Raw genomic sequence first — 15413 nt, 5'->3', positions numbered from 1 at the left:
GAAATAGCCTGTTACACTGCATTCGGAAAGTATTCAGACCCCTTGACTTGTTCCACATTTCGTTACTTACCAGCCTTATTCTAAAATGGATGAAATACAAGTTTTTCCTCATCAATCTACACACAAAGCCTCATAATGACAAAACAAAAGCAGGTTATTATAAATGTTTGCACATTTATAAAACATGAAAACAAATATTTACATACAGTGGCAAGAAAAAGTATGTGAACCCTTTGGAAATATCGGAATTTCTGCATAAATTGGTCATAAAATTAGATCTGATCTTCATCTAAGTCACAACAACAGACAAACACATTCTCCTTAAACTGTCTATATTGAAAAAATAATTTAAACATTCACAGAGTAGGTTGGAAAAAGTATGTGTAATGACTTCTCCAAAAGCTAATTGGAGTCAAGAGTCAGCTAACCTGGAGTACAATCATTGAGGTGAGATTGGTTAGAGCTGCCCTGCCCTCTAAAAAAACACTGACAAAATTTGAGTTAGCTATTTACGAGAAGCATTGCCTGATGTGAACCATGCCTCGAACAAAAGATATCTCAGAAGACCCAAGATCAAGTATTGTTGACTTGCGTAAAGCTGGAAAGGGTTACAAAATGATCTCTAAAAGCCTTGATGTTCATCAGTCCATGGTAAGACACATTTTCTAATAATGGAGAAAATTCAGCACTGTTGCTACTTTCCTTAGGAGTGGCCGTCCTGCAAAGACGACTGCAAGAGCACAGAGCAGAATGCTCAATGAGGTTAAAACCTCTCTAGGCTAGGGGGCGGTATTTTCACGTCCGGATGAAAAGTGTGCCCAAAGTAAACTGCTGCTACTCAGGTCCAGAAGCCATGATATGCATAGAAAACACTCTGGATAGAAAACACTCTGAAGTTTCTAAAACTGTTTGAATGATGTCCGTGAGTATAACAGAACTTTGGCAGGCGAAACCCAGAGGACAAACCATCCAGGAATTTTTTGTTTGTTGAAGTGACAGTGTTTTCAATGGGTTTTTTATGTGGATCGAGATTTCTAAGGCACTTGTTTGCAGTTCCTATCGCTTCCACTGGATGTCAACAGTCTTAGAAATTGGTTAATATTTTTCCTTTGTGTAATGAAGAAGTAGGGCTGTTCAGAACGAGGGTCGAGTCTAGTGTACTGTTGTGGTTGGGGCGCCCGATCTGAAAGCTCGCTCCACTTTGTTTTTATCCGCTATTGGACGCAGTTTATCCCGTCTTAAATTTGATTGATTATTTACGTAAAAAAATACCTAAAGATGTATTTGGAAAGTTGTTTGACATGTTTGGACAAAGATTACAGGGAACTTATTAGATATTTCTAGTCATGTTGCGCGAGTTGGAACCGGTGTTTTTCTGGATCAAACGCGCCAAATAAATTGACATTTTGGAGATTTAACAACGGAATTAATCGAACAAAATGACCATTTGTGATGCTTAGGGGACATATTGGAGTGCCAACAGAAGAAGCTCTTCAAAGGTAAGGCATGAAGCCTGGTTCCTCTCTAGGTTTCTTCCTAGGTTTTGGCCTTTCTAGGGAGTTTTTCCTAGCCACCGTGCTTCTACACCTGCATTGCTTGCTGTTTGGGGTTTTAGGCTGGGTTTCTGTACAGCACTTTGAGATATCAGCTGATGTACGAAGGGCTATATAAATAAATTTGATTTGATTTGATTTGATGAATTATATCGTTATTTCTGAGTTTTGTGTGAGTTTCATCCTGGCAGGATGAAATATTATTGTCCGTGTTTGTTTGATGGAGTGCTGTCCTCAGATAATAGCATGGTTTGCTTTCACCGTAGAGACTTTTTGAAATGGTGGCTGGATTAACAAGAAGTAAATCTTTAATTTGGTGTATTGCACTTGTGATTGTATGAAAGTTAAATATTTCTAATAATTGAATTTGAATTTGGAGCTCTGCCATTTCACCGGATGCTGTCAAATCGGTCCTGTTAATGGGATTTGATCCCTAAGAAGTTTTAAGAAGAATCCTAGTGTCAGCTAAAGACGTACAGAAATCTCTGGAACATGCTAACATCTCTGTTGATGAGTCTATGATACGTAAAACAATAAACAAGAATGGTGTGGGGGGGACACCACGGGTGAAGCCACTGCTGTCCAAAAAAAACATTGATGCACGTCTGAAGTTCGCAAAAGAGCATCTGGAAGTTCCACAGCGCCACTGGCAAAATCTTTTTGTGGAGAGATGAAACTAAAGTTGAGTTGTTTGGAAGGAACAAAAACTATGTGTGTAGAAAAAAAGGCACAGCACACAACATCTAAATCTCATCCCAACTGTAAAGTATGGTGAAGGGAGCATCATGGTTAGGAGCTGCTTTGCTGCCTCAGAGCCTGGACAGCTTGCTATCATTGACGGAAATTATTTCTCAAGTTTAAGAAGACATTCAGCAGGAGAATGTAAGGCTATCTGTCAGCCAATTGAAGCTCAACAAAGTTGTGTGATGCAGCAGGACAACGACCCAAAACTCAGAAGTAAAACAAAACCAGAATGGCTTCAACAGAAGGAAATACGCCTTCTGGAGTGGCCCAGTCAGAGTCCTGACCTCACCCCGATTGAGATGCTGTGGCATGACCTCAAGAGAGCGGTTCCCACCAGACATCCCAAAAATATTGCTGAACTGAAACAGTTTTGTAAAGAGGAATGGTCCAAAATTCCTCCTGACCGCAGGTCTGATCCGCAACAACAGAAAACGTTTGGTTGAGGTTATTGCTGCCAAAGGAGGGTCAACCAGTTAATTAAATCCATGGGTTCACATACTTTTCCACCCTGCACTGTGAATGTTTACACAGTGTGTTCAATAAAGATGTGAAAACGTATAATTGTAATTATTATTATTATACATTTAAGCAGGCTGTGTTAGGCAGACTGTGTTAGTCTATTGTTGTGACTTAGATGAAGATCAGATACAATTTTATGACCCATTTATGCAGAAGTCCAGGCAATTCCAAAGGGTTCACATACTTTTTCTTGCCAATGTAAGCATTCAGACCCTTTGCTGTGAGACTCGACATTGAGCTCAGGTGCATCTTGTTTCCATTGATCATCCTTGAAATGTTTCTACCTGTGGTAAATTCAATTGATTGGACATGATTTGGAAAGGCACACACCTGTCTATATAAGGTCCCACAGTTGACAGTTGGGGGAGAAGGGTCTTGGTCAGGGAGGTGACCAAGAACCCAATGGTCACTCTGACAGAGCTCCAGAGTTCCTCTGTGGAGATGAAAGAACCTTCCATAAGGACAACCATTCCTGCAGCACTCCACCAATCAGGTCTTTATGGTAGTGGCCAGACGGAAGCCACTTCTCAGTAAAAGGCACATGACAGCCTGCTTGGAGTTTGCCAAAAGGCACATAAAGGACTCTCAGACCATGAGAAACAAGATTCTTTGATCTGATGAAAACAAGATTGAACTATTTGGCATAAATGCAAAGTACCACATCTGGAGGAAACCTGGCACCATCCCTAAGGTGAAGCATGGTGGTGGCAGCATCATGCTGTGGGGATGTTTTTCAGAGGCAGGGACTGGCAGACTAGTCAGAATCAAGGGAAAGATGAATGGAGCACAGAGAGATCCTTGATGAAAACCTGCTCCAGAGCGCTCAAGACCTCAGACTGGGGTGAAGGTTCACCTTTCAACAGGACAACGACCCTAACCACACAGCCAAGACAACGCAGCAGTTGCTTTGGGACAAGTCTCTGAATGTCCGTGAGTGGCCCAGCCAGAGCCCGGACTTGAACCCGATCAAACATCAGAGACCTGAAAATAGTTGTGCAGCAACGCTTCCCATCCAACCTGACAGAGCTTGAGAGGATCTACAAAGACGAATGGGAGAAACTCCCCAAATACAGGTGTGCCAGGCTTGTAGCATCATACGCAAGAAGACTCAAGGCTGTAATCGCTGCCAAAGGTGCTTCAACAAAGTACTGAGTAAAAGATCTGAATACTTATGTAAATGTGATATTTTAGTTTTTGCTTTGTCATTATGGGGTGTTGTGTGTAGTATGATCAGGGTTGGGTAGGTTACTTTCTAAATGTAATCCCTTACAGTTACTAGTTACCTGTCCAAAATTGTAATCAGTAATGTAACCTTTTGATTACCTAAACTCAGTAACGTAATTTAGAGGAATTAGAAGAAGACAAAAATATATGTTACCAATTGAACGACATCTATTGCAGGATAAATCAATGTTAAAGTTTACATAGCTGGCCATATATGGATGTTAGATTTTTCTTTATGGGTTGGTTATGTATACTTCTTCTAACCCATCACCTTCTACTACATTAAATCATATCTTTACATTAATATATAGAATTTAAAGTTCAAAAATTGATGAAGCAACTACAGATTGTCTCTTTAAGTCTATCAAATGTGTACGAGTTTGAGCAAGTGTCCATCAGGCCTATGGATAAAAAAAATGATCAGCATGAATTAGATTGAGCAATAAAAGCTCCATTTTTATTCCATAGGCTGGGATCAACGCACTAGGCAGCTGTTGCAAGAGTGCATTTTTCACTGGCTGTCCCTGGTTTCAAAAACAATGATTGATAGGCAGCTTAAACTTCTTGAATTCAACCATTATTGGGTTCAAATACACATTTAGATTTGTGAACAGCCATCCACAACAATCACAATCCAACCAAAGGCGCAAATGGCTAAATCAGAGAGTAGAAGTATGATTTACATCAATGTGCTACGTAGATATCAATAATAAGTTATATCCGTATCGCCGTAGACTACACCACGGCTGTCATCCTTACCTCCAAACATTATTCCAATTGGATAATCGTTGGATGCCGACAGCAGTCGCACCATTGGAAGACGTAGCTTGGACTGTAGCCTACAAAAGCCTATTCCTGCTCTTCTCCTGCGATCCATCAAACACATTTGGTGTGTCATCATAGTGGTCTCCTTGGGGTCAGACTCCCTCAGGTGGAACAAACTTAAACATGCACCTTTTTTCAATGCTGATTTGAATGTCATTGAGAAAACAGAGAACTGTAAAGGATGTTTTCCTTCAAACATCCTTACTGAATTTCAAAGTAATCCTCAAAAGTATCTGTAGTCCGATTACAATGTTTTTGCTGGTAATGTAACGGATTACTGTTTTTGTAATCCCTTACATGTAACGTAATCCGTTACTCCCCAACCATGTTTTGTCATTATGGGGTATTGTGTGTAGCATGATTAGGGGGAAAAAACAATTGAACCCATTTTAGAATAAGACTGTAATGTAACAAAATGTGGAAAAAGTCAAAGGGGTTTGAATACTTGCTGTATGCACTACATATGGCACATACAGTAGTTTCTCTGTATTGCACTGTGATGGCCATCTGGGTTTGATTTGGTTCCAACAACACACATTTCACCTTTCTTGTCAGGGGCATACAGGGCTATATATACTGCACCAAACAGGACCAGGTATGAGTAGAGTGACAGAAATCAGAGTGGCAGAGACCAACAATCTCAGCAGACCAACCTGGACTCATGAGTAGATGTAACATAGTAAATGAAAAACCAGGACACTCAAATTAGCATGATGTGTTACGTTTGGTATGGAATGTATTAATTTGTGGATGTCCATCATTCATTTTGTATGATACGAATTACAATTCATATGAAATGTTATGAATTGCAATTAGTATGATATGCTTCTAATTGCAATTCTTACAACATGTTACGAATTTGAAATATGTATGTTACGAATTCCAATTTGTTGTTGCTAACGTTAGCTAGGTGGCCAGGTGGCTAGCTAGGCTAAGGGTTAAGGTTAGGGTTGAGGTTACGACTTAGGTTAATGTGTTAAGGTTACGGTTAGGGGAAGTGTTAGCTAACATGCTAAATAGTTACAATGTAGCTAAAAAGAAGTAAGTAGTAGCAAAGTTGCTAATTAGCTAAAATTCTAAAATAGTCCGTGATGAGATTTGAACACACAACCTTTGGATTGCTATACGTTTGATGATATGCAGTTACCCATCCACCACGATCAACCACCCTCTTTTTGTTATATCCTGAAGTAACCTTCTGTCTTATGTAACATACCATACAAATTTGAGTTTGTCGGATTTCATATACTATGTTATGCTTAGTCTGTGAGACCAGGCTGAGCAGACAGACATCCAGATATTCTGTCTCTTGAACCCAAGTCAATATTATGAAGCAGGAAGCAGCCTCACTAGTCTTTCTCCTCTTCTCCCTGAGGGATTTAGGATCCTCCTAGCATGAACACAGATGTACACTGCTAGATAAGTGTTTCCTAGCTCAGATGAGCAGGATGATATTGTCACACTAACTTTGCGCAATCTAAAACCCTTCATGCTTATTCAGAGTGTTTGATGACAAAGCCTGTGACGCTCTCTACAATTAACTCAAATTAGCATACATTTTACATTTGGCAATCTCAGATGAACATAAAATCAACAGGAACAGACAGTGATCAATTGCAAAAAACTTGTCCAAGAGCAGAAAATAACAGTCCTCAATCCTCACTAAGATAAAACAGTTTCTCCTAAGCTATTTATCTAATTTAGCCACATTCTACGGATGTCGGACGGATATGATAGAGTGGTGCAATGCGAATGCTAGCCTCCACGTGCCTCTCGGGGACACTCAGAATTGAAAATCTCTCTTCTTCAATTCTGTATGCCCCAGCCAGGCCTGTGGAGGCTCCCATTAGCATTGCACCCCTCTATCATACCCGTGAGCTGGTGCGATGCATCATCACCAACAGGCTCATCTCGAACTGCTCTGTAGCCAAACAGGGTCCTCTTCTAACAGAGAGAGCACTTTATGTGATTTATCACAAGCACTCCCATTGATCAGAACTATTAGAGGGCTGGATAAAAGACCCAACTCTTTTTGGTCCATGGTGAGTGCTGCAAGGCACAATTGTCCAATCAGAGCAAGTAACCTGTGGCTAGATTTATGTTATTTGATCAAAAGCATATTTTCTCTCCTTAGTTACTGTAGCCCTTAGTTACTGTAGCCCTTAGTTACTGTAGCCCACAATAGGCTTTATACGTAATAATCATGATCATTAAGTTAATTAATTAAATTCATTGATTGATTGGTTTTCTTTCTCTGTCCAGGTGGCCGGTTGGACAACAGCAGCCATGTGATTGGGGGGTGGCAAAAAGCAAAGAATGTCCAGGAGGTTCAGCTAAAGCAGCCCTGCAGTGAGAATCTCCCCCTCTGGCGCCTGTTCTTCATGAGGACCCGAAGATGACTGTCACCAGCCGGCAGTCCTTGAATGTCCTGACAGTCATCTTTCTCCTGCTGTCCACTGCAGGTCAGTGCAGTTTTATACACCTTTTTGCTATGGTGTGTGTGTGTGTGTGTGTGTTAAAGTATATAGTCTCTTCCCACAGTCGCCTGTGAGTCTGGCAAGTGAGACTGGTGTATGACTGTCAAGGAACAGTATGCTGCATGGTAAAACATTGATGTTGATTACTGTAACTAATCTGCATTTGTGAAACGGTATGTCGGTAACTGTAATGCACATTATAAAACAACCTGAGGTTTAATAGTATGCAAATAACTTTATTTCGGTTTATAGTCTTTCAGCTCACAGGTTGAGGTTGTAAACGGAACATAAGAGCCAACCTGTTTACTGTAGTATCCTAAAATTGGATAGGTGTTAATGTAACTAACAACATGGCAATATTTACGACAGAGCCCTAACCAGATCCAGCTGTTTTCCCTCTAGTAAGGCTCAGACTGCCTTCCCCCTGGCCTGCTTCACCTTTAAGTCTTGCATCATTAGATGACTTTATGGTCCACTTCCAATGCTTAGGTGCTCTGCGTCCTTATTGCCAATTCACCCTCTTTATAACTGCAGACCCCTCCTTTATACCCCTCCTTTAAATAAAGGTTAAATAAATAAAATAACAAATATATCCCGTGGTTTATGAGATCAGCTATAGGATCAGAATACCAGAACTAGATTTTGATGACATGATTTTGGCAGTGGCAATTTTTATGAATTGTTCAGCAGTGTAATGGATTGGGGGTAGAAGCTGTTAAGGAGCCTTTTGGTCCTAGACTTGATGCTCCAGTATCGCTTGCCGTGCGGGAGCAGAGAAAACAGTCTATAACTTGGGTGACTGGAGTCTGACAATTTTATGGGCCTTCCTCTGACACTGCCTATTACATAGGTCCTGGATGGCAGGAAGCTTGGCCCCAGTGATGTACTGGGCCGTTTGCACCTTCCTCTGTAGCGCCTTACGGTCAGATGCCAAGCAGTTGCCATACCAGGCGGTGATGCAACTGGTCAGGATGCTCTCTATGGTGCAGCTGTAGAACCTTTAGATGATCTGGGGACCTATGCCAAATCTTTTCAGTCTCATGAGGGGGAAAAGGTTTTGTTGTGCGCTCTTCACGATCGTCTTGTAATATTTGGACCATGATAGTTCATTGGTGATGTGGACACCAAGGAACTTGAAACTCTCGACCCACTCCACTACAGCCCCGTCAATGTTAATAATGGGGGCCTGTTCGGCCCGCCTTTTCCTGTAGTCCACTATCAGCTCCTTTGTCTTGCTCACATTGAGGGAGAGGTTTTTGTCCTGGCACCACACTGCCAATTCTCTGACCACCTCCCTATAGGCTCATCTAATCGTTGTTGGTGATCAGGCCTACCACTGTCGTGTCGTCAGCAAACTTAATGATGGTTGGCGTGTCGTGTTGGGCCATGCAGTTGTGGGTGAACAGGGAATACAGGAGGGGACTAAGTACACACTCCTGAGGGGCCCCAGTGTTAAGGATCAGCGTGGCAGATGTGTTATTGCCTACTCTTACCATCTGGGGGTGGCCCGTCAGGAAGTCAAGGATCCAGTTGCAGAGGGAGGTGTTCAATCCAGAGTCCTTAGCTTAGTGATGAGCTTCGTGGGTACTATGGAATTGAACGCTGAGTTATAGTCAATGAACAGCCTTCTCACATACAGGGAGGGAAAAAGTATTTGATCCCCTGCTGATTTTGTACGTTTGCCCACTGACAAAGAAATGATCAGTCTATAATTTTAATGGTAGGTTTATTTGAACAGTGAGAGACAGAATAACAACAAAAAATCCAGAAAAACGTATGTCAAAAATGTTATAAATTGATTTGCATTTTAATGAGGGAAATAAGTATTTGACACCCTCTCAATCAGAAAGATTTCTGGCTCCCAGGTGTCTTTTATACCGGTTACGAGCTGAGATTAGGAGCACACTCTTAAAGGGAGTGCTCCTAATCTCACGTTTGTTACCTTTATAAAAGACACCTGTCCACAGAAGCAATCGATCAATCCAATTCCAAACTCTCCACCATGGCCAAGACCAAAGAGCTCTCCAAGGATGTCAGGGACAAGATTGTAGACCTACACAAGGCTGGAATGGGCAACAAAACCATCGCCAAGCAGTTTGGTGAGAAGATGACAACAGTTATTCGCAAATTATTCGCAAATGGAAGAAACACAAAATAACTGTCAATCTCCCTCGGCCTGGGGCTCCCATGCAAGATCTCACCTCGTGGAGTTGCAATGATCATGAGAACGGTGAGGAAACAGCCCCGAACTACACAGGAGGATCTTGTCAATGATCTCAAGGCAGCTGGGATCATAGCCACCAAGAAAACAATTGGTAACACACTACGCCGTGAAGGACTGAAATCCTGCAGCGCTCGCAAGGTCCCCCTGCACAAGAAAGCACATATACATGCCCGTCTGAAGTTTGCCAATGAACATCTGAATGATTCAGAGGACATCTGGGTGAAAGTGTGGTCAGATGAGACCAAAATGGAGCTCTTTGGCATAAACTCAACTCGCCATGTTTGGAGGAGGAGGAATGACCCCAAGAACACCATCCCCATCGTCAAACATGGAGGTGGAAACGTTATTCTTTGGGGGTGTTTTTCTGCTAAGGGGACATGACAACTTCACCGCATCAAAGGGACGATGGACGGGGCCATGTATCGTCAAATCTCGGGTGAGAACCTCCTTCCCTCAGCCAGGGCATTGAAAATGGGTCGTGGATGGGTATTCCAGCATGACAATGACCCAAAACACACGGCCAAGGCAACAAAGGAGTGGCTCAAGAAGAAGCACATTAAGGTCCTGGAGTGGCCTAGCCAGTCTCCAGACCTTAATCCCGTAGAAAATCTGTGGAGGGAGTTGAATGTTTGAGTTGCCAATCGTCAGCCTCGAAACCTTAATGACTTGGAGAAGATCTGCAAAGAGGAGTGGTACAAAATCCCTCCTGAGATGTGTGCAAACCTGTTGGCCAACTACAAGAAACGTCTGACCTCTGTGATTGCCAACAAGGGTTTTGCCACCAAGTACTAAGTCATGTTTGGCAGAGGGGTCAAATACCTATTTCCCTCATTAAAATGCAAATCAATTTATAACATTTTTGAAATGCGTTTTTCTGGATTTTTTAAATGTTATTCTGTCTCTCACAGTTCAAATAAACCTACCATTAAAATTATAGACTGATAATTTCTTTGTCAGTGGGCAAACATACAAAATCAGCAGGGGATCCAATACTTTTTTCCCTCACTGTAGGTGTTCCTCCAGGTGAGATATGGCAGTGTAGAGTGTGATTGAGATTGCGTCATCTGTGGATCTGTTGAGGCAGTATGCGAATTGGAGTGGGTCTAGGGTGTCGGGGAGGATGCTGTTGATTTGAGCCATGACCAGCCTTTCAAAGCACTTCATGGCTACCGACGTGAGTGCCATGGGGCGGTAATCATTTAGGCAGGTTACCATCACTTCCTTGGGCACAGGGACTATGGTGGACTGCTTGAAACATGTAGGTATCACAGACTCGGTCAGGGAGAGGTTGAAAATATCAGTGAAGACCCTCGACAGTTGGTCCGCGCATGCTTTGAGTACACATTCTGGTAATCCATCTGTCCCAGCGGCTTTGTGAATGTTGACCTTTTTAAAGGTTTTGTTCACATCGGCTACCGAGAGCGTTATCACACAGTCATCCAGAACAGCTGGTGCTCTTGTACATGCTTCAGTGTTGCTTGCCTCGAAGCGAGCATAAAAGGCATTTAGCTCGTCTGGTAGGCTCGCATCACTGGGCAGCTCACATCTGGGTTTCCCTTTGTAGTCCATAATAGTTTTCAAGCCCTGCTACATCCAACGGGCGTAAAAGCCTGTGTAGTAGGATTCAATCTTAATCCTATATTGATGCTTTGCTTGTTGATGGTTCGTCTGAGGACATAGCGGGATTTCTTATAAGTATCCGGATTAGTCTCCCGCTCCTTGAAAGCGGCAGCTCTAGCCTTAAGCTCGATGCAGATGTTGCCTGTAATCCATGGCTTCTGGTTGGGATACAGTGCCTTGCGAAAGTATTCGGCCCCCTTGAACTTTGCGACCTTTTGCCACATTTCAGGCTTCAAACATAAAGATATAAAACTGTATTTTTTTGTGAAGAATCAACAACAAGTGGGACACAATCATGAAGTGGAACGACATTTATTGGATATTTCAAACTTTTTTAACAAATCAAAAACTGAAAAATTGGGCGTGCAAAATTATTCAGCCCCCTTAAGTTAATACTTTTAGCGCCACCTTTTGCTGCGATTACAGCTGTAAGTCGCTTGGGGTATGTCTCTATCAGTTTTGCACATCGAGAGACTGACATTTTTTCCCATTCCTCCTTGCAAAACAGCTCGAGCTCAGTGAGGTTGGATGGAGAGCATTTGTGAACAGCAGTTTTCAGTTCTTTCCACAGATTCTCGATTGGATTCAGGTCTGGACTTTGACTTGGCCATTCTAACACCTGGATATGTTTATTTTTGAACCATTCCATTGTAGATTTTGTTTTATGTTTTGGATCATTGTCTTGTTGGAAGACAAATCTCCGTCCCAGTCTCAGGTCTTTTGCAGACTCCATCAGGTTTTCTTCCAGAATGGTCCTGTATTTGGCTCCATCCATCTTCCTATCAATTTTAACCATCTTCCCTGTCCCTGCTGAAGAAAAGCAGGCCCAAACCATGATGCTGCCACCACCATGTTTGACAGTGGGGATGGTGTGTTCAGCTGTGTTGCTTTTACGCCAAACAAAACGTTTTGCATTGTTGCCAAAAAGTTCAATTTTGGTTTCATCTGACCAGAGCACCTTCTTCCACATGTTTGGTGTGTCTCCCAGGTGGCTTGTGGCAAACTTTAAACAACACTTTTTATGGATATCTTTAAGAAATGGCTTTCTTCTTGCCACTCTTCCATAAAGGCCAGATTTGTGCAATATACTTTTGATTGTTGTCCTATGGACAGAGTCTCCCACCTCAGCTGTAGATCTCTGCAGTTCATCCAGAGTGATCATGGGCCTCTTGGCTGCATCTCTGATCAGTCTTCTCCTTGTATGAGCTGAAAGTTTAGAGGGACGGCCAGGTCTTGGTAGATTTGCAGTGGTCTGATACTCCTTCCATTTCAATATTATCGCTTGCACAGTGCTCCTTGGGATGTTTAAAGCTTGGGAAATCTTTTTGTATCCAAATCCGGCTTTAAACTTCTTCACAACAGTATCTCGGACCTGCCTGGTGTGTTCCTTGTTCTTCATGATGCTCTCTGCGCTTTTAACGGACCTCTGAGTCTATCACAGTGCAGGTGCATTTATACGGAGACTTGATTACACACAGGTGGATTGTATTTATCATCATTAGTCATTTAGGTCAACATTGGATCATTCAGAGATCCTCACTGAACTTCTGGAGAGAGTTTGCTGCACTGAAAGTGAAGGGGTTGAATAATTTTGCACGCCCAATTTTTCAGTTTTTGATTTGTTAAAAAAGTTTGAAATATCCAATAAATGTCGTTCCACTTCATGATTGTGTCCCACTTGTTGTTGATTCTTCACAAAAAAATACAGTTTTATATCTTTATGTTTGAAGCCTGAAATGTGTCAAAAGGTCGCAAAGTTCAAGGGGGCCGAATACTTTCGCAAGGCACTGTATGTACATACAGTCACTGTGGGGACGACGTCATCGATGCACTTATTGATGAAGCTGCTGACTGAGGTGGTGGATTCCTCAATGCCATTGGATTAATCCCAGAACATATTCCAGTCTGTGCTAGCGAAACAGTCCTGTAGTGTAGCATCTGAGTCATCTGGCCACTTCCGTATTGACCAAGTCACTGGTAATTCCTGCTTTAGTTTTTGCTTGTAAGCAGGAATCAGGAGGATAGAATTATGGTCAGATTTGCCAAATGGAGGGCGGGAGAGTGCTTTGTATGCATCTCTGTGCGTGGAGTAAAGTGACATGTGACATGCTTTAAAAATTTGGTAAAACTTATTTAAGTTTGCCTGCATTAAAGTTCCCGGCCACTGGGAGCACTACTTCTGGATGAGCATTTTCTTCTTTGCTTATAGCCTTATACAGTTGGTTGAGAGTGGTCTTAGTGCCAGCTTCATTTTGTGGTGGTAAATAGATGGCTACGAATAATACAGATGATAACTATCTTGGTAGATAATGTGGTCTGCAACTTCTCATAAGGGACTCTACCTCAGGCGAGCAATACCTCGTGACTTCTATAATATTAGACATCGCGCACCAGCTGTTATTGACAAAAAGACACGTCTTACCAGAGGTAGCATCTCTGTTCTGCTGTTGCATGGAAAATCCCACTAGCTCTATAATGTCCGTATCTTTGTTCAGCGACGTCTCGCTGACACATAAGATGTTACAGTTTTTAATGTCTCGGTGGTAAGATAATCTTAATAGTAGGTCATCAATTTTATTTTCCAATGATTGCACGTTAGCGGGGAAGAATGGAAGGCATTGGGAGTTTACTCGGTTGCCTCGGGATTCTCAGAAGGATCCTCGATCTGCGTCCCCTTTCCCGGCTTCATTTCTTCACGCCAAAGGCGTGGATCTGGGCCTGTTCCAGTGAAAGCAGGATATCCTTCTCATCGGACTCGTTAAAGGAAAAAGTTTCTTCCAGTCCGCGGCGAGAAATCCCTGTTCTGATGTCCAGAAGTTACTTTAGGTCATAAGAGACGGTAGCAGCAACATTATGTACACAATAAGTTAATTAATAAGTTACACAAAACGCAAAATAAAAATCAGCCATGTTCTTCGGTGCCATCATAACTACTGTTATGAATGTTTACCAGCGTGCATCCATCTGAGTGAGAGCGTCTCTCCATACTATTAAACCTCAAGCTTCCTCCCTCCCCATTCTACTTCCCTGTTCAGCATGGATACCGAAGCCTGAAAGTTTCAGAGAGTCGGAGGGAAGCCAATTCAAGCTATTTAGCCAATAAGGCAGCCAGTCTGCCAGTCATTCAGACGGCCCTGAGTGAGGCACTGTCCCAAGCTCATTAGACCTGAGAGTGTTCTCCTCTTTCAAATGGCCAATATGTTCCTGATTGGCCTGCTCAGCCTACATGTGATTAGAAAATACTTTTACCATCAGTGGCAGAAATCTACAACAACCCCCTCCCTCCCCTTCCCCCCTCTATTTATTATTATTATTTCCCCTCTTAGCACTACAATTGTCTTGGCTCCATACAGAGACATCACCTTGTTCCAGTTCGGCTCCTCTGCCATTGTTTCTACAGGCAACACCCATTCCATATTGCTAGAAGGGCAATCTATCCCCAGCTATGCTATGGAGGACGTTTTTACCTCATGTTATCAATGGTAATAAAATGTGAAAGGATGCCAAATTTCCAGATCTGATTGGTTTTGATGGCGTCTGTCTAACAAGTAGTTTTGTTTTGGTCCACAGTGACATGTGAGACAACTGTGATGAGCCCTGTAAATCCACACTCATTATCTCTGCTCTGTTGCTCTGACAGATACGTAATTGGTGATCATCTACAATGAGTCCAGGCTACCAAATGATGTTTCCATGACTCCCATCACAGAGAAACCCCTCTCTGGTTGCCAGAATCAGAGATGAATAAATGTCTGTTGATTTCTGCTTCGTTTTGCATAATTTGCACCGCAATAGAAATCACAAGCTAAATAATCTTCAATATATATATTTTTTATTATTATATAATTCTCCTTTTTTCAGGTCAACATCATAAACAAATTGTAGATATGTGCATACATTTGAATTCTAAAATGAAACAAGGTAACATAAAATATGGCATTACCAACAAACACCAAAACAAAACAAAAACAATAAGAATGATACATTCCCTTTCAGTTCTCTGCTCTTCATTTTTCATTCATTTATCATTTTCCTTACATGCCTTTAATAGTTTGACTGTCGCAAAATGTGTGGCTGTAGTATGTAAATGATCAAATACCCCTACCAGAGTACAATAAAAATAACACAATTATTATTTCATACAAGAAAGCGACCAGGGTCCGTCCGGTTGACCCGTAGATTCATATAATTCTTATATTGACACTTCTTAGGGTCTGCAAGATTAGG

General features: G+C 42.0%; 1 protein-coding gene across 1 annotated transcript in view; it reads left to right on the top strand.

The window, feature by feature from the left end:
* The window catches only part of shisal1b (shisa like 1b), a 67194-nt gene that overhangs the window by 31214 nt on the left and 20567 nt on the right, over positions 1–15413 (top strand). The window contains exon 2 of the mRNA XM_021567916.2: positions 7128–7327. Within this exon, the coding sequence (XP_021423591.1) occupies positions 7261–7327 (67 nt within the window). The 5' untranslated portion in view covers positions 7128–7260. The remainder of the gene's footprint in view (positions 1–7127; positions 7328–15413) is intronic.

The sequence above is a fragment of the Oncorhynchus mykiss genome, chromosome 2 (genome assembly GCF_013265735.2).
Source record: "Oncorhynchus mykiss isolate Arlee chromosome 2, USDA_OmykA_1.1, whole genome shotgun sequence".
Lineage (NCBI taxonomy): Eukaryota > Metazoa > Chordata > Actinopteri > Salmoniformes > Salmonidae > Oncorhynchus > Oncorhynchus mykiss.
The sequence above is the reverse complement of the archived record's forward strand: the minus strand, read 5'-3'. Positions and strand labels throughout refer to the sequence as shown.